Genomic DNA, 22,362 nt, shown 5'->3' with positions numbered 1-22,362 from the left:
CCCGAGACCGTGCGCTCGGCGAGGCCCGTCGACGGGTTGTACGTGGCAGCGATCGCGCCGAGGAGCGCGAGGCCGGCAATGCCCGTCGCACAGCCCATGACGTACTGCAGCGCGGTCATGGCCGAGCCACACACAATCTCGGCGATCGCGTTGCCGTTGCCGAGCATCCAGTTGGGCGACGGCTTCCCGGCCGCGTTCGCCGCGCAAAAGTCGACGTACTTGAGCGTCGTCGCCGACGCGTAGAACGGCGTCTGGAGCGCGTGCGTCGAGTAAAAGGCAAAGAGGCCAAAGCCTTGGTAGACCTCGACGGTCGCGTTCGCGCTGGCGTACTTTTGCTGGAACCACGCCGGGTACATGAGCGCAAACGCGCAGCAGGCGAGCGACGCGAGGCTGAAGAAGACAGCTACGTTCGAGCATGAGAAGGCGGCGACGCTGAGGTAGACGTACTCACGACGGTGTTCTTCATGGCGGCGACTTGGCGTGTGCCCGATTACAACCTGCAAGAGGAGCTCGCTTGAAACACCAGTGCCGCTTCGAACTTCGGGTCCTCGTCGGCTCTTTACCAGCACATTTCATACAAACAGCAAGACGATGCAGTGCAAAATGTTATCCGGAAAGCGAAGTTCGAAGCGTGTCCAAGCCAGTAGGACAAGCCCAAATTAGACGATTTTCGAAGTCGGCGCTGGATACAACGGTGCAGAGGGACCGCTTTGTGTGTTAGTCGATCGCGATCGACTAACTAAGCGTGGACTCGATTGCGCGCCGCGAGCCGAGACGAATGGGCAGCAACAATACAAAAGAGATTCTCTCGACACGAGAGGTGAGGAAGTCGACTAGCGCGCTAATGCTGTCGCGTAAGACACATATACGGTACTAATAGTATCCCTAAAGCAACAAATATTTTGGCTTGAAATTTTTTACCTATTTGCACGCGACTCAAAGGAGCTGGGAGCTGGTAGCCTACGGGTAGAGTCGAGTAGGACCTTTGTTCATGGTCAACGCGTAATCTGCAACTATTCTACGCCTTATCGACGAACAGTACACGTGCTTGGCGGCCCAGATATGAGCCGCAATGACGGTTCATCTTGATAGTATGGCAGGAGGATCCCGTTGGAGCATGCCGAGCGCATGGCAGAAATCCACAGCGTTCGATGCTGGGTCCTCTAGTCTACCAGTGTCCTTGAGATGGACCACTAATACCGTCTACTGCAGTTGCTCACGCCGCAACCAACATTGCACTTTGACCAAGTCCGCGACTCTGCTTCTCTGCCTCAATCGGGCTGCGATCGCTGCAGCCTCCAGACATGAGGCAAACCGGAACGACTTGGTGCGCCGTCTCGCCGTCACGTGTGGGGTCGCGGGTGCCTCGAACCTCCCTCTCATCGTGAATAATGCTCTTGTTTGATACGATGAGTTGTCTCGGAATTCGGTGTCAATTCAGCGCTGTGTTGTTGTTGAACTGACTGTGAGTTAAGCTTACATTACCGGTACACGCAATTAGAAAGATCTGGTGGGCTAATGCGCTCGTGAGGCGTGGCCGGTGCGCCAAGCGAGGAGCGTTAGTGGTCGTGATTTGGAACTGTGCGAGGGACCACGTAGCGTGCACACTAAGGGTCGTCTTGGCGAGCGGGCAGCGACGCGTCAAGCGATGACACCACAGCGCGACGAGCCAAGTGCCGGACGTGCAGTATTGCGATAGTATGTAGCTGCCTTGATCGCGAGGGCGGCAGCAGGAAGTTGCGTCAGTGTCGAGCGGAAGACACGGTTGTTGCGTTCGAGCCAAAGACAATTACACCAGACGCGAGCGCGTAAGATTGGCCAGAGAGCAGGAATGGACGACTCGAGGGCCGATTGCGGCGCGGCGAGTTTTTACGATGAGTTGTCTTGGCATTCCGTGTCGTTTGCACGGCTCCGCGCTGGTCCAACAACTAACTCAACACGCCCGCACCCAAAGAGCTCATGTTAGTTGCGAGCAGATGGTGAGTGAATGTCGCCGTCACCTCGCGTCATGGCCTGTCGCAAGACACTGCGGACTGGACAAGCGTTGCATATTTCCTATTTCTTGGAATCGGCCCGACATCCTCATGGCCGGCTTCTTCTTCTCCAAGAGCACGCCCCGCGCAGAGCTGCCCACAACGACCGCGGCGACGACCACTGATAGTTCGTCCCGGGATGACGATATCGACGACAACGTCAAGGCGGGCTGCCCCAGCATGTCGTACGAGAACCGACTGTATGCGTTTGGCGCTGTCTTGGCCGTTGGCGCCGCGTGCTCGCTCTTCTCGCTCGTCTTTCTGCTGACCGTCAACTTGGTCGGGTTTGGCGTCATGTACTCGTTCGGGTCGCTCTGCGGCCTGCTCTCGACCATCTTCCTCGTCGGCCCGAGTCGCCAAGTGGCCACCATGTTCCAAAAGCACCGGTGGATTGCGACCACCGTGTACCTGAGTTTGATTGTGCTGACGCTGCTCGTGGCGTTCTCCAAGATGCGCCAGGCCGCCAAGGTCGTCCTCGTCCTCCTCTTTGTGTTGCTGCAGTTCCTCGCCGCAATCTGGTACTCGCTGTCGTACATTCCGTTTGCCCGTCGCGTCGTCCAGAAGGCGCTCGGTGGCGCGGGCGACTGCCTCTTCAAGTGATTGTCTCGTGTCCATATAATACAATCATATGTGGTCCGTGGCGTGCATGACAAAATACAGTCGTCCTGTGTCCCGTGGGACCCACGAGCTCCCATCCCTTGGGCATGGGATCGATCCCAGCAGTACACACATGCATACGAGCATCGTAGTTACGCAGTGAGATCGCCAAGGCGCTTTACGCGCGCGACGCGGCCGCGAGATCGTCGAGAATCGCGAGCAGCGACGGCGTGGCGGACGCCCGGGGGCGCAAGGTTCCCGCAGACGGCAACGACGGCCACAATTGCGGCGCGACCGAGCCCTACGTCACAAAAACAATCAGATTCGCGCGTCGTCATGCGTCCACGTGATACCAGCGTCGCAATGGCGAGGAGAAGGCGGCCAAACGTGTCGTCGTCGAGGGCGTCAGTCGCCGCCATCTAGCCATACGCCTGAGATCCTGTTGTCGTGGCAACGAAATATATACCGTGCGGAGCACCGAGGCCAGCGCCGCCGACGCGTCGCGCTCCTTGGCTGCCACAGCCACGGCAAGGTTCAAACCCAGCGTGGCCAGCGTGACGGCCAGCGTCTTGTTGCCGCTGGCAAGCGACCACGCCGACACAAGACCCGTCTCGACCTACCACGACATTCAGACCACGCACGACATTCCACAGCTGCGCACGTACGTTCGCCGAGGACTGCACAAGCGCCGACCGAAGCGACGCGTGCACGCAGTAGTTGCAGAGCACACGCCATGCCAACATGCGCGTGGGGTTGGGCACGGCCACACTCGCGTCAACGCCTACACCGACATGGCGATCGTATACAAAGCGCCATCGACAGATAGGTCATGTGTACCAAGGGCGAGACACCGTTCCAGGAGCCATGGCGCCTTGCGGCTGAGAACGCTCGCGCCGATAGGATGAAGGGCCACGAGACGGCAGACGTCCAGCGCTATAGGGCCATGTAAAAGCACCCAAATGGAGAGGGGTAGACGTACAGGGAAACACGTGCGCGGCAGGCCAGTGCTCGACCATCTTGAGCGCCACGTCGACTTGCGTGCTCGAGACTTGGCTCGAGTGGTAGTACGACGTCTGCGTCAGCGTTGTGAGCAACGTCGCCAGCGTCTCGAGCTCGGCGTCCGTGAGCGCTACCTACAACCGTGCTGAGTGAGTCTCTGTATTCTAGCACAATGGACTAATGACGCCACGCACCGCCGGGGCCACGGCTGCGTTGAACTGCACGACCGTCGAGTGCAGCTTGGCCACCTTGGTCGAGTCAAACGAGCTGTACGACTTCTACGCAACATGTACCACATTGTAGCAACTCGGTAGCGACACAGGACGCGTTAAAACCGTACGACGGGAAAGAACGTCGATGCAAAAGCCGCGGGGGTGGTCGGTGGAGGCGCGGCCGAGCCAAGCACTGGCGCCTGGTAGCTGCCCGACTGCGCCGTGATAAAATCAGCAATCTACACGAGCAGATACGAGTTTGCGCGACAATGAACTTAAAAACGAAATCGCACCTCCTTGAGGTAGCCTTGCTGCAAGAAATGCTTGTCGATAAACGCTTGGGCGACCTGGAACGGGTTCTGCCCTTGGTTGTAGCCGATTTGCCTACAAAAGTCGACGCTCAGCGACGTCAAACTAGACCACCAGCAGGTACAGCTTTTGGAGGCCGTTGGGTGTTTCAATCTCGACCGGAATCACAAGATCAAACGACTCGCCGTCGACGACGCCACCCGAACCCGTGCCCGTGACCTCGCCAATCTAAAGGATGACCTCAGTCCCGGATACCGCAAGAGACGCAGTACATCGAGCCACGTCCGTGACGGACCGCTCCACTGGCATGCCCACGCCGATGTGCCCTTTCGGAACATTTGGATAAAGCCGTCCGACGGCCCCGTCCGCGACGCGCGCTGAAAGTAGTCGGGCAGCTTCTCAATTTCGACGGCGCTCGGACCGTGCTGGCGCGATTTCGCCGCATTTTCGACTTGCTCTTGGAGGGCGAGGATCTCGGCCGCCGACGACTCCATGGTCGCTGACGTGCTAAAGACGCGGGCAATCTTGTCGTCGCCGCCGGTTGCAAAGTCCGTGCCGCTCAGCGCTGTGACGCACCATAGACCTTGCGGATGCGCAATCGTCTGCAGCAGCGAGCCGTCTACGCACACCACGTGTCACGATACCGTCCATCTCTCTGTCGAGTACCGAGCGACCAGACGCACGCTGTGCAGTCTTCGCTCGCCGAGACGAGCTGGCGGCTCTGCGCAAGGTACGCCAGTCCAAGCACAAACCCTGGCTTGCCTTCGTGGTTAAGCGGGTGGCTGCAGCTCATGACGACGTCGCCGCCGAACGTCCACAGCTTGACGCTCCTACGAAAAAGAGAGATTTCTATGAAACAGAAAGACGAGCCATGCTGGAACGTACCCGTCGTTGGAGCACGAGGCAAAGCCAATGTCGGGGACAGGGACAAGCTGGCGAATAGGACCTACGTGTACGCATGCGCACCTGCATTTACAATGCATCGATGTACCTTGATGGTCCTTGAGCGTCGATGCGAGCGTGTAGTCGCTGCCGGACGCGGACGGCTGCCACACGCGGAGAAGCGCGTCGACGACTTGGTTGCCCTCTTGGCGGCCCGTCGAGCCCGTGACGATCGAACCGTTCTCGAGGCCAAGGACGCACACGCCGTTCTCGTGGTTGGGCAAGACGAACGTGCATGTCTGCGTCGCGAGGTCCCAGCCGCGACAGGTGCCATCCCAACTGCCCGAGAGAAGCACCTCGGACGCGAGCCACGCCAGGGAGATGACCCCGCTCGTATGGCCCTTGAGCACGATCGCGCACGAAAACCCGCTGCCGGCCGACTTGAGGTAGACGCGAATGTTGGTGTCCATGCTGCCCGAGACAAAGCCGTGGCCGCCGAGGCGCGTGGCATGCGTCGATGGAAGCGTCGTAAGCGCCGTCACCCAGTGGTTGTGGTCAAAGATTGACTGCTCGATCGACGAGGTAGACGACCAGACGTACGCGGCCGCGTCCATGGAGCCTGTCACGAGCACGTCGTCGACCTGGCAGATCGCGCGGATCTACGCAGCATGCAATATGGTCATCCTTCCTATCCAGACGCAGCGCCCGACATGGGCTCATGGAGCTCCTGGTCCATAGGAACCAGGTCATCTGGGTCGCCATGACCCACGTCCATGGGCGGAGGATGGACGTACCGCGCCGCCATGGCCCTGGAGGGAGCGCGCAATGTTGTAGGTCGCCATCGCGTGTGCGGTCGACGGACAAAGAAGATATGCGCCGTTGGTAGCGCGTTGATTGGTCAAAACGTTGGCAAGAAACAGTTTTGATTCGCTAAAATGCCACATTTCAAATGGTGTGGATTGGTGGAGACATTTTCTTTTGAGCCAATCCGACATGCACAATGGAGTCAGCTTGTGTGTGAAGTAGCTCCTGGCCTCGTCAAGTCGCGTCTCGAGAGACCTAAAGCTGCAATAGACCAAGGGAAAAGGGTACCAATATGCCGTGCTCGGCAGTACTATTAGTATATCGTCGTATCGTGGCCGAAAATATAAAATTGTCGTTGGGCCCACGGACCTTGCTGCGACATTTTGCACCACGATCGCATCGCTGTGGACCAACTTGCTGCCGTCGACGTGGAGACGTTGTAAAGTGTTCTGCCAACTGGAGGCTTCAATACTGTAGATCCCGGTCCTTCCATGAACAAACCGATTTGGGTACACGCTGTACCAAGGGCACTCTGGAGCAGCATCATCACGCGTGGCGTCGGGAGTGATAGACAGCCATGATGATGCCTTCTGTGCCCTCCGGTTCGTATTTCAGACCCTCTTCTCTGGAGCATGCTCCAAGTGGATTGGCTGTCGCCTCAATCCTGCAACTCGTCTAGTCCAAAAGATAACGAAATGTTGTTGCGCGTATTAATACGTGGCGTGAGACGCATGGCATCGAGTCGCCCACCTGCTGGGGTGGACACGACCCGCACAGCTGCGAGGACATCGCCCATGACTCATAGCCCATGACTCATTGGTACCGCGCTGCAAGGTACTACTCGATGTCTAGAATAATGGCGTGTGACGAGGTGCCGACACGAGTTGATAGGCGGCGTGGGATCTTCGAGGGCTGTCCGTCGTACGTGATTGTGGCCGTGGAGATGACACCGACCGATATTGATGGGCCGTCGTGACGACAACTGCAGACCCACGGTTGGACCGTACATGCCGGCACCGCGATCTGAGGGATTCCCGTGACTCGGATGGACGAGAAGGACAACACGGCAACGTAGTCGGCTAGGAAAACGAACGGCTGGCCAACTCTCTTTTTGGAGGCGGTAGCCGAGGCGTCTGACCACAGCAAAGCAAAGCACGCATATCTGTCGCGGTGGCACAGCAGCGTCACATCCATTCGTCGTCGCAAGTGTCGGCTCGAATCGCTCAAGAGCACCGCTGACCCGCCGAGTACTGTGGCGACGCCACGTAGCTTTGTGGGTGAGCGTGGTACAGCTCTGAGCGCGCTGCTTTGTAGAGTGTGCGAGCACGGACGTGCACTTTTAATGGTTGACCGTGTAGTGGTTGGCAGCTGCGGGAGGAACCTTGGCGAATGAACGGTTGTTGTAGGGGTCCAGCCGCCGGAAAGATAGGGCAACAATGGCCAGCTACTTCAGATCAGCAGCCATTGTCGGTTGTGCTTTATGGCGGTGCGTGGCCTTGCGCTGCTGTCTGGCAGCAGAGGCAAGGCTGGGGTGTCAGATCCGTGTGCGGTAGCAACAGTCGTCGCGGGCAAAGCTGAAGAAGCAGAACCAACTGGGTTCAAATCAGGGCCAAATTGCCTTTTTGCGTGTCACACGTCGCCGATTTATATTGTGACCGCACTATACATTGGATGAGACGACCTCGTCAGTCATCGGTCCCACACAATTTTATTCCTCGGGACGTGCACCAGTACTTCCACTTGCGTTTGCGGCATCGCCTCCAACTAGCATGCCATTGGCGACCTTCTACCTGCCATATTGCGGTCACGACGACCTCTTTGCGAGCAGCTACGTTCGGTGCGTACACCCTTCTTCTACTCATGTTCTCACGCAACCACGGTCTCCTCTGCACATTCACAGATGTCAAAAGTCCAGCGGGCACAAGGTGCCGCCACATGAGGCGTCAACGAAGAAGCCTCACCCACCGCTGTAGATTCTGCGCTGCTTTCCGCACTGCTGTCCTCGCCATGTCCACTATCGCAACTGCGGCTCGGCCGTGCGCTTGGCCATCGCGTCGTCCATCGAGGCGCGCGCGTTCGCTGCCTTTGGCCTCGCCACCGAGACTAACGTGCGCGTCGGCGACGTCATCTCCATCGACGACGTGACGATTCGATCGCGCGAGAGCCCGCTCGCGACACACCTCGAAGGCACGCGCCTCGACGAGGTACTCGGTGTGACCATCGCAGGCTATCGCACGCGCGCTTCTAGAACGGTCACTTTGAGTTTGATGAAAAGCAAGCCGATGGCTGGCACTATGGCTGGAAGAGTGGCCGCAGCAAGGCCCAGCGCGACCTTCTCCACGTTCTCTGGGTATGCGCGCGCTCGAAAGGTGGTCGAGTACAATTGTATCGACGACGACTCGTAGGCGGTGGTGCTCCACCCCGTCGATGCACACCGGTGGACGGTCGTCGCGGTCGCCATCTCGACACCGTTTACGATCGTGTCGTACCGTGGCGAGCACAACAAGAAGAAGAAGCACGCACAGAGCGTCCCGCGGCGCCTCCAGCGGCTGGCGTCAACATTGCCGAACAGCGATGTGTCCTCGCTTGGTCGGCTTGTCCGGTTTCTCGGCGACTACCGGCTCGATTCCGCGCCACGGGACCTGCTACTCAGCATCGAAGCGCGCCTTTTGGCCATGCATGGGCTCCACGCGCTCCCGCTGCTGCCAGCTGCCGCCATTCGCCCGGCGTTTTCCGTTCCCGACTATGTCACGAGTAGCGTGGTGGCTGCGATTGCCCTCGCCCACCCGCACTTTCTCGCGCGCGTCAATAGCTACCTCTTGGCGCACGCCGATGCGGTGCTCAACAAGGCCGCTCTCAACCGGGTCTTGGATGCCCTCTTGCATCGCGTGCTTGTGCCATACCTCGAGTCCGAGCTCCAGGCGTCGTGCGGTGTCTCGATCTCGGACATCACCATCGATGCCGACGGCGACGGGTACGACAGTTTCACCCCGCGCTTTGTCGCGCAGCTCCGCGAAGCGTACATCACGGTAGCCACATGTCCATTATTTACCAGCCCTTCAAGCATGCTGCTAGACGCAGTCGACACTCGTGCGCCTCGAGCTAACACCAATGGGGCCATCGCCAATGGACGGGACGTGGACCTGGTCCTCGGACGACACGTCGGCGCTGCAGGCCTTGCCATGGACGCTACCGCACTACCTTCGGTACCTCGCGATCGCGCGATCGTTTACCCAGCGACTTGTCGGACACACGCTTCAAGTACGTACTTCTTCGATTTGGATGTCGATCGAGCTCATATCAGATCTAGATCCGAGCGACGTCGACAGCTTTTTCCACCGTGCCGTGCGAACTCGTGCTCGATGGCGACATTCGCAGCCTGCGGGTATTGCCGTCGGGCGAGTCGTGCATGGGCCACGTCGCCGTCGACTATGTTGGCTGCCTCGTCGCTGGCGAGGAGCTCCAACTACGGCTCTTCCTCTATGAACGAAGCCGATCCGCGTGCGTTCTCGCGACCGTCCGCGTCTGGCCAAGTGGCGCGCACACGCTGGTGTATCGCGTGCAGCTCGAGCGGACATGCCTCGATGACGCTGGCCTCTTGGACGTGCGTGCGTCGCAGCGTGTTTCTGCGCTGGGGGCCAGCGAACCCCATGGCCATTTCCTCTCCACCTACAGTCGTGTGGCTGAGGATATTACATAAACAACGTCGAGTGCCTTGTAACGAACGGGGTGGGTCATCGCAGATGGAAGTTGGTACAGACCGACACAGATGGTGTTGTTGCTTGCAGTAGCATCGCAGGGTTCCAATCAACCCGTGTTCGGCACTGGCCGCTGATCGCGCGTCGATATGTTGTGTGGTTTGTAGCAAGCGCCGACACCTGCTTCAAGAATGTGTCGTGCTGCTCGTCTATGCGCCAGTGTTCTAATAGTCAATTTACTACACGTGCATCCTACTCGTATACAGTAAGCCTGCAAGACTCGACTCAAAAACGGCGCCAACATTTTGACACGCAAACGACCACGTGGCAGTCTCTGGTGCCATCCCGATACGACACCTGATTATCCGTACGGCAACCCACCACCCATGCAGAGAAAACCCATCGCCGTCAATCCTTCTTACTTCGAGAGACGACATCGTTCGAAAGACACCCCTTCGTGCTCCGTTCGATCCGCATTTGGTCGCAGCAATTGATTATCCTTCGTTGCTCACATACGCGTGGTATGTAGCCCGACCACACGATGGTTACTGCCGCGATTCAGAGGGCTGTGGACGGTAGAGGTCCGATCTTCTTCTGTGTCCAGTGCAGAGCGTGATACCGAGGACATAAATTACACTAGGTGATACCCATCGCTTGAGCGCGAACAATAACAACGAACAAGAGATCGTCGTGATCCCAACACAGACATCGAGAGTTTTTTCAAATAGTTACTACATTTGGCCAATTAAAAAAAGTTACGAAGCTTATCTGGCGGCACGAGGCGGAATATCTTGAACAAAGTATGCTCTGGTAGTGGCTTTTCTAAAAAGCACGTCGATGTCGTAACTTTAGCAACAAATGGGCCAAATGCAGTTACCTTTTGAAAAATACGTCATTCATGGATACGTCGCTCTACAGTAATGACTACAGTCTACCGGTATGTGGCACTGCGCCAGAACACATTGGGACGTGCTGCCAACAGTCACCGGCGACGTTGCATGCGACCAAACGACGGCTTCTTTTAGTAGCTACTGCACGCCTGGAAGAGACTTCCACGGCAAACACATGTTGTCGGAGCATCTGCAGAGGTCGCTACCTCATGTTGCTCGCATTTCGCGAACCCTTCTCGGCCAGTCGTTGATCGGTGGCACACGACGTGCCAACGCACGAATCTCTGCTATTTTCCCGCATCACTATCCAGGGGTGATCTCGATGTTATGCGAGACCAGCTGGCGTCGTACTACTACACTGCTCAGAAACTTGATGCGTTTACAGAGCTCCTGAAGCACCAACGGCGGCTTAAGAAACGTGCGAGCGCCACCATGGTGCTGGGATGGCGCGGGACACACTTGGGGCCGGTCGGTCACAAATAGGGCCATTGCCGACGCGCCCTGCGTCGTCCAGCCTGTATAGGGCGGACCCATTTATAGAGGCGGGAGCCCGCTGAGTCATTACATGACCGCTACCATTTGGCGCGTCGTCGACCACGTTGTAATTGTTCACGTCATGAACCAATCAACGACGGCGTGGCAACATGCATGTGAGCCCATCATTTCCTACTGCACAAATAAGTTCTTGTGTGCGGAGACGGTGTAGGTTCCACACACGTGCTGGAAAAAGCATTTTCCGATGTAGTAATGACATCCGGGCGGCGCGTCATCCGCGCGTGGTCAAGTTGGCACTCGTACTATTTCCGAATTGGGCATGTCCTGCGCGTTTTACCTTCCCGAGTGCACCCACGGCGCGCTCTTCCAGCCCACGTATGTGCGGTACGCGGCCATCCCACACGACGTTATTGAGATTGCACCTCACATTGCACTTGGACTATTAGATGCCAGAAATCCCAAGGCCAAAAGGTTCACGACATGCCGTAGTACAGGCAAACGGGTACTTACGCAATATCGTAGATTCTGCGCTGCTTCCCGCACTGCTGCCCCCACCACATCCACTACCGGAACTGTGGAACGGCCATTTGTCTGGCGGTGCAGCCACGGTCCCAACTCGCGTCGTTACGTGCCGTGCTCGCGTTTACGACCGCCACCGACGATGTCTTTGCGCTCCACGAAGTCGTCCCCAGTAGCTACTTCGAGGCCCACACCCGGTCGCGGTCCAATATATTTGGCACGCTCTACGAAGGCCTCCGGCTGCCGTCGCTCGACACCGTGCGGCATTTTCGCTTTGATGAAAAACTCGTCGATGGCTGGCACTATGCATGGAAGAGCGGCCGCAGCAAGGCCCAGCGGGACCTTCCCCACGTGCTTCGGGTACTTGTACACGTGCTGCGAATATCGACTAACTAACACTGCGTAGGCATACGTCTTTGAAGCCGCCCCATCTAGCGACAACGAGTGGGTCCTCATTGCGTCGGTTGCGTCAACGCCGTTTACGATCGTGTCGTATCGCGGGGAGCACAACAAGAAGAAGCGAGAACAGCTCCAGAGCGAAGACTTTGCGCCGCCCAGCACGAGTTCGGACCACTTGATGGCCATCTTGTCGAGTCTGCCGTCCATCTCGTTGGAAACGACGCCACCGCCACTCCTCGAGTGGCTCCGCGCCCACGTGCCGCTACCTTTGCCCGTCGCGTCGTGGGGCATGGTAGCACTGCACACCACGACGTGTGCCTCGCCATGATCGTCGCGCTGAACCACAAGGATGTCTTCGAGCGCATGAACGACGTCTTGGTCGCCAACGCCGCCGCGGTCCTCGACAAGACCGACCTCCAGCGCGTCTACTACGAGTGCCTCATGGAGCAAGTGCTCTTTCCGATCCTGGAGGCGGTGCTGGACCAGCACCACGTCTCGGCAGTCGAGGTCGCGAGTACACTGCCACGCAACACCAAGAGCAACGACCACCATTTCTTTGGCCGGTTTGTGGCGCAGATGCGCGAGTCGTACATTTTGGTACACTGTTGCCCCATCCCTACCCTATCCCCTCACGCGATCTTGTATAGACACAGACGCTGGCGCCGACGCGCTTCCGTAGTCCGAGCGCCGGCAGCGCTATGGATGGCACGTGGGTGTGGCAACAAGAAGCCACCGTCGTGCCCCACTGGGCGCTCTCGACGTCCCTCGTACACTACCTCTGCTTTCTCGACAACATGTCGTCGTTCCAGCAGCGCTTCTCGACCCCAACGCTGCATGTAGGCCAACGAGGTGGCTCGCGTCGTATCTCATACTAGATGGTGTCGACTAGATGCGGTCCATGTCGCCTCGGTTCAGCACCGTGCCCTCCGAGTTTGTGTGCGACGCCAGCCCCCGCAGCCTGCGCGTGCTTCCGACCGGCGAGTCGTGCTTGGCCGACCTCGTCGTCGACTACGTTGGGTACTTGGGGCCGCACGGAGACGTGACGCTCGCGCTGTATCTTTTGCAGCGCAATGCAAACATGTGCCTTCGCGCCGAGGTCCACATCGCGCCTCGAGATGGTCAGACATTACTGTACACAGTGCGCGTGCACCGGGCCAATGCCCCGTCGCCCGTCGACGACGCCTTCTTCGATGCCGACGCGTCGACGCGCGTCACAATGTACCAAGCGCAGTGGCCGCTCGCGCCTGTCGCTTCATTGCACATGACGTACACTCGCGCAGCGTGACGTTCGGTTGCGAGATTGCACTTGCCGGCAGTGGCACTGCGCGCACGACGTTGCCGTGATGACTCGCGGGTGTACTAATCAATAAGAAACATTTTTACCACACTCTTTATCGACTATAAAGTGTCGTCCCGCGACCACCCAAGAATGACGAGAGATGGGCAGCTGGACATGTCGTGTACGTACGTGTACTGGATCTGGATTTAGGCTACTAAACACAATATGCCTGGCATCGACTGCTGTTCAAATCCATGCAAAGACATGACTGTATTGCGACGCCGTCTGGCTCCATTTGCAATCACCTCACCTTGACTCACTTGACGGCTTTCTGTTCTTGATTGCCCCGCACCCAAGCACGCAGCCGTGTGGTACAGCGGCGTCCCAAAATGCATACAGTACCAACCCACGTTGTTGCCAGAGGTCGCGCCGCCGCTTGGCTGGTCCTGCATCGCCTGCTAAAATGGACACCTCTCGCCGTGTGGGCGGCACGTGATGGTCTCAAAAGATGTGTCGAGAGCGTACCGGTACCGTCGTCTTCGCAGAAGCAGCGCGAATGCAAACCCGGACCATGAGTCGTGTCGCACGCACAGTTGGATTCGGCTTGTGCAGTCCACCGGCTGGGCGATCGGACAGATCAAATTACACGGACGTCCGTCGTCCGATCTCGTCGAATCGAGTCCATTAACGATGCTAGCGCCGACCGATCGCGTTGGCTGCCACTTCTTCCTCGTCGACTGCGTCCATACCGGCAGCCCCATCTTTCGACCGAGTTACGTCCGGTACGCCACGCGAGTCAGCTGCTGCCGATAGCGTCACATCATGTTGTTGGCTTGTAGGTGCCAGAAAACCCAAGGCCAAAAGGTTCAGCGACTTTGCCGTGGACACTATACCTGACCGAGCGTGCGTAGATACTGCGCTGCTTTCCGCACTGCTGTCCGGGCCACGTGCACTACCGCAACTGCGGCGCGTCGCTCTACCTTCGGACCGCGCACCACACGCCATCTCCCCTGCACGTGTTTGGGCTCTTCTCGCTTAGCGACGAGGACCCCTACCCGGCCGGGACCGTCGTCGACGCCAGCCTCGTCCAGCGCGAGCTCCGTGTGCCGTCCAACCCGCGCGGCTCGCTCGTGAGCGCGGTCCGCGACGAGGTGCGCCAACCGTATCCATACGACCAATCCTGAATGACAATAATGTCTAGATCATCCCCAACGCGTTCCGCTTCGATGAAAAGGAGCTCAACGGGTGGCAGTACAGCTGGAAGAGCGGGCGCAGCAAGGCCCAGCGCGACCTCGCCCATGTCTTCCGCGTAGGTCCGTGCTTTTCTCCAACGACACAAAAGCCCCACTACGTAGGCGATCGTGCTCACGCCCGTGGCGCCCGACGTGTGGCGCGTCGTGAGCACGGCGACGTCGACACCGTTTACCATCGTGTCGTACCGCGGCGAGTACAACAAGCGCAAGCGGGCGGGCGAGACGTCGTCCGAGCTGTCGGCCTCGTCGTACGACGTTTTGCTGTCGTACATCCGAACCTTCCGCGTGGACATGGCGCCGGCCGCGAGCGTGGCCTGGCTTCACCACGCCATGGGGGCTGCGTGCCCCACGCTTGGGCCGCTGGCCGCATGCAGCGACGGGTCGTGGCACGATCAGATCTGCGTCGCGATCGCATTGGCGCTGTGCGGCCGCGAGTTTGTCGCCGAGTTCAACGCGTGCCTCCTTACGCACGCCGCGGCAGTGCTCGCCAAGCCCGAGTCGCAAGCGATCTTGACCCGCTTTTCGAGCACGTGCTGCTGCCGACCATCGACCGCGTCGTGAGCACGTTTGGCACCACGGTCGGTGCAGTCGCCGATGCGATCACGCAGATGGGACCACCGCCGTCACCGCTTTTCTCACTGCACGACTTTCGTCCTCGCTTTGTCGCGCAACTGCGGGAAGCTTACATTGCCGTATTTTGAAGATGTATTTTGAGGATGATCCAAGCTCAGCGACAAACTAGGCGACGCAGGGACACCCGTCGTGGCCGTCCTTTCGCTTTGGAACGTCAGTTCTGAATGGCGCGTGGGAGCGGCAGTCGACGACCGTCCGCACGTCGTGGCGCACCGGCGTGACCTTACCCCACTACATGCGCTGGCTGAGCAACACGACGGCCTTCCATGCCCGGCTCGACGCGCCGACGCTCTTGGTACGCAATGCAACGTGCACGGGAAATGGAAGCACTTGACCATCTCTCGATGCTACTAGATCCGCGCCGTGACGCCACGGTTCACCGCCGTCCCATCGAGCTTCGTCTTGGACGGACGCTTGGGCAGCCTTCGGGTTTTACCGGACGGCGAGTCGTGCTTGGGGACGATCGCTGTCGACTACCGTGGCCACGTGGCGCCGTCGGGCGTCATACACCTAACCCTCTATGGCTACGAGCGCGGCGGTGCGGCGTGTTTGGTGGCCAAGGTGCACCTGCACGTCACGGAAAAGGACGTGCTTCTTGTCTCGGCGACCGTTGAGTTGGGCGGGGCGACCGACGTACCGGACACCAGGATTCTGGAGCTCTTTGATCTCAAAACGGAAAGTCGCGTCGAGGAGCTGGACGCGTGGCCCCGCGCGCCCGCGGCCGCCTTTGATCTCGAGCTGACGCGCGTACCAGCGTAATGCCGCAGCGCAATAGGAACTAGACGTGCTCGTCGTCGTACAGTGTTTCTTGCTTGCCCGCAGTCCTAAACATGACCGATGGCTGTGGTGAATAGTATTCCCTTGGCTATGGCACAGAACACGGTGGCGCATGGCCTCCGAGTGGATTGGGCGCGACAGAGAGGACGAGTGCTGTGCTTGGAGCATCGCGCAAGGTTGCATATAACCAATACCATGTTGCTTCCTGCGTGGGCTACCGCACCCAGATCGATACGCGTAGCTGCACCGGAAATCGGATGCGGCGGGTGACCTGGAGTCGTTGGAGTCCTTAGTGACCGAAGCAGAGAAATGCTTGGCCTTCGTCCGCCCCCCGCCCGAAAACCAACACTAGTATTTCGATTAAAATCTAGAAATTAATTGTACGAAGGCTAGATACTCCAGTGCTGCGCCGGCGTCCCGCTGAGCGAGATCGTTGTCCGCCAGCACTGGGCACCGCGTTGCGCCTGGAGAAAGACGTCCCTGCCAGCATCGCCGCCGCCCGCTTCTTTGCCCCGCCCGAGGCGTCCCGTTTTTTAGGCCGCACCAAGATTACATTGTCGATCGTCCTGCACCGCGACCTCTAGTCGCTGACCCTGCTTCAGTCGCTGGCGTATCTCCAGGACCTTGTCTCGCTGCCGCCGATCGTGACGCCGTATGTCGCAACTTTCAGGTACAAAGAGCATGGGATGATAAGTGGGATGATGCTTGTTCGTTGCTGCACGTCTCAAGTTGGCGCAAGTACAGTCCACCGAGAGCGTGCTACTAGCAAGCGTCGTTTTAAAGGATTTCGGCGACCCCTCGAGTGAGTCACCGCTGGGGCACCTACGTTATCTAGTATCACGCAACTTGAAGTTGCCTTCGCGTTGACGGACTATCGCGACCACGGTCCACACGAGCCCCGTCAGTGCATGGAACTACTGCACTGCAATGCAGCACAGATCCACTCGAGTGCCGTGTTGGGCCAACAGAATGCAATCGAGCGACACGAGACGGGAGCGGACGGGACCAAGGTGCGTGACTTTAGACTCACGGCACTTGCGACCGACGCCACATCCATCACAGAGCTCCGACACGAAACGCACCCACCGTTCGACCGAGATTGCGTGATCTCGCTTTCAGTATAGCACTCTAATGTTCCAGATTTTGACTTCTCAGCGGGTGGCATCGTAACCACCAGTGTGGTCCATCGACCGTCACCCCATGTACTAGTACCGCCCTTGCTTCCCTCGCCGCCTCGGAAGGGGCCTAGAAAAGGCCTTGGTGCTCGCTGAAGTTTTTGGGTCGTACATCTCGTGGTTATGTTCGATATATCTTAAAGGAACGGTTTTGACTGAAACGTGTCAATGATCATAACATCGAAACCCACACTGTGCAATTCGACGCTATCATGACCGAGTGCGCGGTCTCGTGCCGCTTCCACGTGAGCTACTGCAGCCACGATACCATCTTCCAGCCCAAGTACACGCGGTGCGCAGCGCGTACGAATTGCTCTTTCTCATGGGTCGCTGTAGGTACCAAAAGGCTGGCAAAGTCAAGGTACATATATCCCCCGCCGAACAGGATGGTTGACTGGCTGCCATTGCTAGGTGCTCCGGTACGACGAGAACTATGGCGGCGGCGCAGGTTCCAAGTGACGTCCTGGTAGGTGCTTTCCCCACTGCTGTCCGCGGCACGTCTACTACCGGTACTGCGGGACGCCAATCACGGTTCATACCGAGATGCCGCATCCGCCCAAGCCAGCGGCTGCGTACGTCTCACTGCTGCATTTGGCACCGTCGCTCGAGCCCGAGTGGGCTGTCAATGACGTCATCGAGCCCGTCGACGTCGATCGTCTCACGCGTGACGCGGGGGCGTCATGGTATGTCGGGCGTCAAAAACTCGAGCAACAAGTACGACGCGACTCCTTTTGCTATTGCGTTGACCCATTGCACTGTTTAGAACGTTTTAACGAGTGTCTTCAACCAAGACCTCGCCGCGGGCTGGACGTATGGCTGGGCGAGTGGTCGCAGTCAAGCCGTGCGCGACTGCCAACACCACGTCAAGGTACGCTGCTCTTGATGGTGACGACATGCATACAATTATGGGCAGGTGTACATCTTTGAAGTCTCATCGAGCGCGTGGCGGGTCGTGGCCAAGGTGCTCTCGCCAGGGTTCAAGATCGAAACGTATCGGAACACGACCAAGGCGACAACAGAGACGTTGTCGCTGTCAGCACCGATGGTGTCGACGTCCCACTTGCTTTCGCACTCGTCCAAAAACGTCATCGCCCCCGAGTCGCCTCGCCATGTCTCGTCCCGGACCCAAATCATGGCCAACCACTTGGGCATCCTCCTGCTCTTTTTGCAGTTGACGCCAATCGAATGCACCACGTCGGAGTGGTCGAGTCGACTCTTTCAGCACATTTCAGGCCGTCCACCGACACGTGACGACATGTCTGCACTGTTGAACACGGTAGACACTTCATCTGTACGATGGCATTCGAGTTCAAAGGGATTGTAGACGTCGCCCGTGAGTGACCAGCTGCCTTCGTCGCCGGCGCTGCAGCCCCTTCGAGCGCTTGCCTCGTCGTGGCTCGTCCACCTCTTCCACCCGCACAACATGGGGCAGTACGAAGCCGTCGTCATGGCCCATCGCGACTGCGTTTGTGACAAAGCCGAGCTCACGGCTGCCTACAACGACTGTGTTCACCTGCTCTACCGGATTTCCGAATCGTTTTTCAAGACGGACGCGGCCACGTGCACGGGCGACTTGGCCAAGACGATCGCCCATCACAGTCCGTTCTTAGAAGACGTGCTCGAAGGCCACTTGAAGCGCGAAGGATACTTCAAGTTCCACGCTCTCGTCGCCCATTTCCGCGAAGTGGCGCTCGTACGCTTTTTTCAGAAGTCGTTGGCTTATGCGCGTGGGTACTAGAGCGCGACGCGCGAGCCCGTGCGAACGCCAACAGATAGTGCGATATCCGGCGACTGGGTCGTGTGCGTGGCCAAAAGTCATTTGGCGCCACAACTGGCTGTGTCCGTGACCGCCGCCGCGCATTATGCAACACTGCTCTCCGCTTGCCACGTCATCCACTGCGAACACGAGCTGCTCGTACGTTGGCGCATGCAAGTCATTCAATATAACGCCAACCTGCGTAGGTGCAGTCCAAGTGGAAGCTGTGCCCGTCGTCGCCGAGCCACTTTATCTTGGACAATCACCCGCGCGTGCTTCGGACGCTTCCGAATGGCGAGTCGAGCATGGCCAGTGACGGACACACTCTGGGTAGTCTGTCTCCAAGCGAATGGTTGCTCATACCGTCGTAGATGGCGACTATGTGGGGACCACGTCCGGCGGCGTCGTTCACTTGACGTGCTATCGGTACAACCTGGCAGCCAACGAAGGCCTCCGCGTCACCTTTTGTCTGCGGGTGTCCGAGAAGCGCGAGCTTGTGGTGCGCCTGCAGTCGCAGCGCGTGGTTCTCTCCGCGATCGATGGCAGTGCATTGTACATGACGGCCCGCGACCGCACGGCGCTTTGGCACTCTGCGCAAATCGAAGACGTCATGCACGGCGAGCTCATTTACCACGATGCAAGGGCGGCCCCAGGTGTCGTCGAGCTGTAGCCGCGAGGATAAAGTGGTCAGCTTGTTCAAAGCAGGCACGTAGCTACGAGCACGAGCTCCACCGTGGCGCTCGATCATCCCTCGTCCACGCGTGTTGCTATACACGCGGGGAATGATGCCATGACGATCGTCTTGCTTTCTATATTGACCAAATCGCCGCCTCAGATAACCTATCGAAACCAATTTCAACTCGTTGGTTACGTTATTAGTGGCGCGGTGGTGAGGTCAGAGGCAGAGGTCCGCCCGTATCTGCAAACCAAGAGAGACGTGTGTCCTTGCTTGGAACCGCCCAGAGAGGACTCTGGAGGCTAGGACCACCGCCGGCTACGCCCAGGTGGGTTTTGGAGCATCGGCGGGAGCAAACATACGAGACAAACAAATACGCCGGTTGTTGTTAAGAGGCTCGTGGCACAGCGTCCTTGACGAACCGGTTACCGAAATGCGGTTCGGAGCACGACACAGAGCCGGGATCAACGGGTTCTGCGCGGCGCTGGTTGCGTTCCTAGAGGTGGGCGATCCAAGTCGGTATCTCGAACGGGTCTCTAGTTGCCTCACTGCGGATTCGGGCACGCGACTCGACACTACTGCGCCAGCGTCCCTAGCCGCATCGTGCGCCGCCTTGCAATGGCGCTAGGTAGACGACGAGTCGACATTTACTCTCTGCCCTCTCTCACCAGAGTACAACCCTCGATGTTGTCGTTGCTTGTGTCACTTGGACGTCCGACAGACGTAGTAAAGACAGCATGGAGGCGGCGACATTCACAAGGACTCATCGACGTTTTGCTCTAGCCGAGCGATGACTGTCGACGTTTCCCTCGATGACGTCGTCGTTTCCATCCAAGCCTGGATTCGACGGATCGTGTCTGTTCGCCTTCTCTGCTTAACGTGGCGCAGTCGAGGCCACCCAATTGCGATAGTTCTATATCTTATACTATAGTAGTAGACCGACCCGCTTGGTGTTGCCAGCCCTCTCTTTTACAACACGTTTTTGGACCTCACTCTATGGCCGGAACCTTTTGAGGGACCAGGGCCAGGGCCCTCATCCTGTCGCGTGGTGGTCTCGTAATCAAGTGGTTTTGAATTGCACCCGTGGGGGGCCTACATTTTTCATGTTTTTTTAACACAAAAGAAGGCATGTCGGTCGAGCTCGCGCCGGGCGTCGCGTCGAGCGTCTTCCACGTCAACTTTTGCAGCCACGAGACCATCTTCCAGGCGCAGTACACGCGGTAGCATGCTCGCTCTCGTCTAGCACTCGCCTCATGCGCCATGGCTAGGTACCAGCGGGCGCGCAAGGTCAAGGTACGCTGGCCGCTGCAGGACGCTCCAGCTCATGGACGCTACGTAGGTCATGCGGTACGCGCGCCTGTCGCCATAACATGCCCCTAGCGCGGATACTATGCTCTAGGTGCTTTCCGCATTGCTGCCCGTGCCACGTCGCCAACCGGTACTGTGGCATGCCACTGCAGCTGCTCACGACGCTTGCGCCGACGCCGACGCCGAGGACGTATGCGTCGCTGCTCAAGATTGCACCTACCGACCACGAGAGCTGGGCGCTGGGCGCGACATTGCCGCCCCAGGATGGCCGCGAAGGCGACGACGACAACGGCGCCACGTGGTACCGTGGCCAGGAAGAAGTTCTCGAGAATGTAGTACACCTATGGACTTGAGGCGAACCGTCTCCGATGCATACGATAGAACGTGCTCGGGAGCTCGTTCAACCATAGCTTGGTCGATGGCTGGACGTACGGGTGGAAGAGTGGCCGCAGCCAAAGCGTCCGAGACCGCCTCCACGCCGCCACGGTACCTTCTTGATTTCTCTCCACGGTCCCTTGTTGACGCTTGTATCCATCGGATACAGGGCTTCTTGTTTGAAGTCGTCTCGGTAGCAAGCGGCAGCGTGGCCTGGCATCTTATCGCCAAAGTCACGTCGCCCGGCTTCACGGTGGCTACATACCGTAACCGCGGGGGTGGCGCCCCCCCCGTAGCACCATCGTCATTGCCGTCGTCGTCGTCGTTGGTGCCGGTGCCGATCCGCACCATGGCCAGCGACCTCGGACTCGTGAGCTATTTTTTGGATACGATCGAGCCGTCGAACGCGACGGCCGAGGCTGCTCTGGTCGGCCACCTGCTCTGTGACGCGTCGCCGCGTGCTCCATTCGCTTGCGTGGCGCGGTGGAATGGCACACCGGTTCGAACCGTTGGCAATGTGTTGGGTCGGAGCGTTCGAGTGCATTATGTATGGATAGGTCTCGGACGAGCACGAGATGGCGACCGCGCTCTTAGCGCACTTGCTTGAGCCAGCGCACGTGATGCAGCTCCGCGCCTTTATTATGACGCACGAGGCGTGCGTGCTCGCCAAGGCGACGCTGCGTCAAGCCTACAGCGACGGTGTCCAGCTACTGCACGCGCTCGCCAATGATTTTCTGACGCGCGCCTTCGACACGACGCTGCCGCTTCTCGCGTCGCTCGTGCGTCAAAAGCACCCGGCGATGGACGCGGCTGTGCAAGCGCAGATTGGCATTGAAGGCCGGTTCGGGTACCGCTCGGTCGTGGCCCATTTCCGTGAAGTCTCCTTGGTAAGCCTCCAAAATTTTTGTAATGGAACTCATGGGTGTAGAGTGCTCTGAGTTCGCCGTGGGGACCGCTGCGTTCGAACGAGTCGGCCCTCTCGGGCCATTGGATGTTCGATTCAGACGCCTCCAGCATCGAGCTCGCATCGGGCGCTACGTTCTCGCTGTGGGAAGCCACGCGCTGGGCGACGTGGCTCTACGCCTGCCGCTTGGAGCATCGTGGCAGGACGTTACACGTACGAGTGAATAAGCACCGATATGCAGCAACGCTCCACTCTTATATATCAGGTGACGTCCAACTGGCAACTGTATGCGAGTGCCCCCTCGGTCTTTCTGCTCGACAATGCGCCGCGCCTTCTGCGCACGTTCCCGAACGGCGAATCCACGATGGGTGGGACAGGCGTCGTACTCG

At 58.6% G+C, this 22,362-nt stretch overlaps 9 protein-coding genes across 9 annotated transcripts; 6 read left to right on the top strand and 3 right to left on the bottom strand.

The window, feature by feature from the left end:
* Positions 1-8: 8 nt before the first annotated feature.
* SPRG_14684 (hypothetical protein) lies at positions 9-466 on the bottom strand (the record flags this gene model as incomplete). The annotated part of the gene is made up of 2 exons (XM_012354091.1): positions 9-403; positions 448-466. Coding segments are annotated over 2 exons (414 nt in total), but the record flags the coding sequence as incomplete, so codon positions are not given.
* A 375-nt stretch (positions 467-841) lies between these two features.
* SPRG_14683 (hypothetical protein) lies at positions 842-1,084 on the bottom strand (the record flags this gene model as incomplete). The annotated part of the gene is made up of 2 exons (XM_012354090.1): positions 842-1,018; positions 1,043-1,084. The coding sequence occupies 2 exons, from the start codon at positions 1,082-1,084 to the stop codon at positions 842-844; spliced, it is 219 nt and encodes a 72-aa protein (XP_012209480.1).
* Positions 1,085-2,069: 985 nt separating this feature from the next.
* Positions 2,070-2,669, top strand: SPRG_14682 (hypothetical protein). The gene has a single exon (XM_012354089.1). The coding sequence runs from the start codon at positions 2,085-2,087 to the stop codon at positions 2,631-2,633; it is 549 nt and encodes a 182-aa protein (XP_012209479.1). The 5' UTR covers positions 2,070-2,084; the 3' UTR covers positions 2,634-2,669.
* Positions 2,670-2,808: 139 nt separating this feature from the next.
* SPRG_14681 (hypothetical protein) lies at positions 2,809-5,902 on the bottom strand (the record flags this gene model as incomplete). The annotated part of the gene is made up of 15 exons (XM_012354088.1): positions 5,827-5,902; positions 5,142-5,691; positions 5,036-5,096; positions 4,817-4,980; positions 4,423-4,769; positions 4,275-4,378; positions 4,135-4,225; positions 3,970-4,080; positions 3,824-3,907; positions 3,610-3,763; positions 3,468-3,563; positions 3,296-3,411; positions 3,097-3,246; positions 2,984-3,049; positions 2,809-2,931 (listed from the first exon to the last, which is right to left on the bottom strand). The coding sequence occupies exons 1-15, from the start codon at positions 5,872-5,874 to the stop codon at positions 2,809-2,811; spliced, it is 2,265 nt and encodes a 754-aa protein (XP_012209478.1). The 5' UTR covers positions 5,875-5,902.
* A 1,703-nt stretch (positions 5,903-7,605) lies between these two features.
* SPRG_14680 (hypothetical protein) lies at positions 7,606-9,536 on the top strand (the record flags this gene model as incomplete). Its single annotated transcript, XM_012354087.1, has 7 exons — positions 7,606-7,673; positions 7,737-7,761; positions 7,810-8,040; positions 8,085-8,186; positions 8,242-8,865; positions 8,912-9,097; positions 9,147-9,536. The coding sequence occupies 7 exons, from the start codon at positions 7,606-7,608 to the stop codon at positions 9,534-9,536; spliced, it is 1,626 nt and encodes a 541-aa protein (XP_012209477.1).
* A 1,702-nt stretch (positions 9,537-11,238) lies between these two features.
* Positions 11,239-13,122, top strand: SPRG_14679 (hypothetical protein; the record flags this gene model as incomplete). The annotated part of the gene is made up of 7 exons (XM_012354086.1): positions 11,239-11,303; positions 11,366-11,390; positions 11,442-11,798; positions 11,845-12,129; positions 12,186-12,434; positions 12,485-12,673; positions 12,727-13,122. 7 exons carry the CDS (start codon positions 11,239-11,241, stop codon positions 13,120-13,122), a joined length of 1,566 nt encoding a protein of 521 aa, XP_012209476.1.
* A 641-nt stretch (positions 13,123-13,763) lies between these two features.
* SPRG_14678 (hypothetical protein) lies at positions 13,764-14,930 on the top strand (the record flags this gene model as incomplete). Its single annotated transcript, XM_012354085.1, has 5 exons — positions 13,764-13,898; positions 13,956-13,980; positions 14,028-14,267; positions 14,318-14,425; positions 14,472-14,930. The coding sequence occupies exons 1-5, from the start codon at positions 13,807-13,809 to the stop codon at positions 14,928-14,930; spliced, it is 924 nt and encodes a 307-aa protein (XP_012209475.1). The 5' UTR covers positions 13,764-13,806.
* A 2,236-nt stretch (positions 14,931-17,166) lies between these two features.
* SPRG_14677 (hypothetical protein) lies at positions 17,167-19,480 on the top strand (the record flags this gene model as incomplete). Its single annotated transcript, XM_012354084.1, has 10 exons — positions 17,167-17,246; positions 17,291-17,315; positions 17,366-17,373; positions 17,425-17,668; positions 17,718-17,822; positions 17,868-18,230; positions 18,279-18,647; positions 18,693-18,869; positions 18,917-19,040; positions 19,082-19,480. The coding sequence occupies 10 exons, from the start codon at positions 17,167-17,169 to the stop codon at positions 19,378-19,380; spliced, it is 1,794 nt and encodes a 597-aa protein (XP_012209474.1). The 3' UTR covers positions 19,381-19,480.
* Positions 19,481-20,514: 1,034 nt separating this feature from the next.
* Positions 20,515-22,007, top strand: SPRG_14676 (hypothetical protein; the record flags this gene model as incomplete). The annotated part of the gene is made up of 7 exons (XM_012354083.1): positions 20,515-20,606; positions 20,655-20,679; positions 20,726-20,733; positions 20,786-21,026; positions 21,076-21,180; positions 21,239-21,568; positions 21,627-22,007. 7 exons carry the CDS (start codon positions 20,515-20,517, stop codon positions 22,005-22,007), a joined length of 1,182 nt encoding a protein of 393 aa, XP_012209473.1.
* Between the last annotated feature and the right edge of the window lie 355 nt (positions 22,008-22,362).

The sequence above is a fragment of the Saprolegnia parasitica genome (assembly GCF_000151545.1).
Source record: "Saprolegnia parasitica CBS 223.65 unplaced genomic scaffold supercont2.145, whole genome shotgun sequence".
Classification (NCBI taxonomy): Eukaryota; Oomycota; class Saprolegniomycetes; order Saprolegniales; family Saprolegniaceae; genus Saprolegnia; species Saprolegnia parasitica.
Note: the sequence above shows the minus strand (reverse complement) of the source record. Positions and strands in the feature narration are given on the sequence as shown.

Bases quoted from the DNA above. Each gene is read 5' to 3' on its own strand.
- SPRG_14682 (XM_012354089.1), top strand. From the start codon at position 2,085: ATGGCCGGCTTCTTCTTCTCCAAGAGCACGCCCCGCGCAGAGCTGCCC.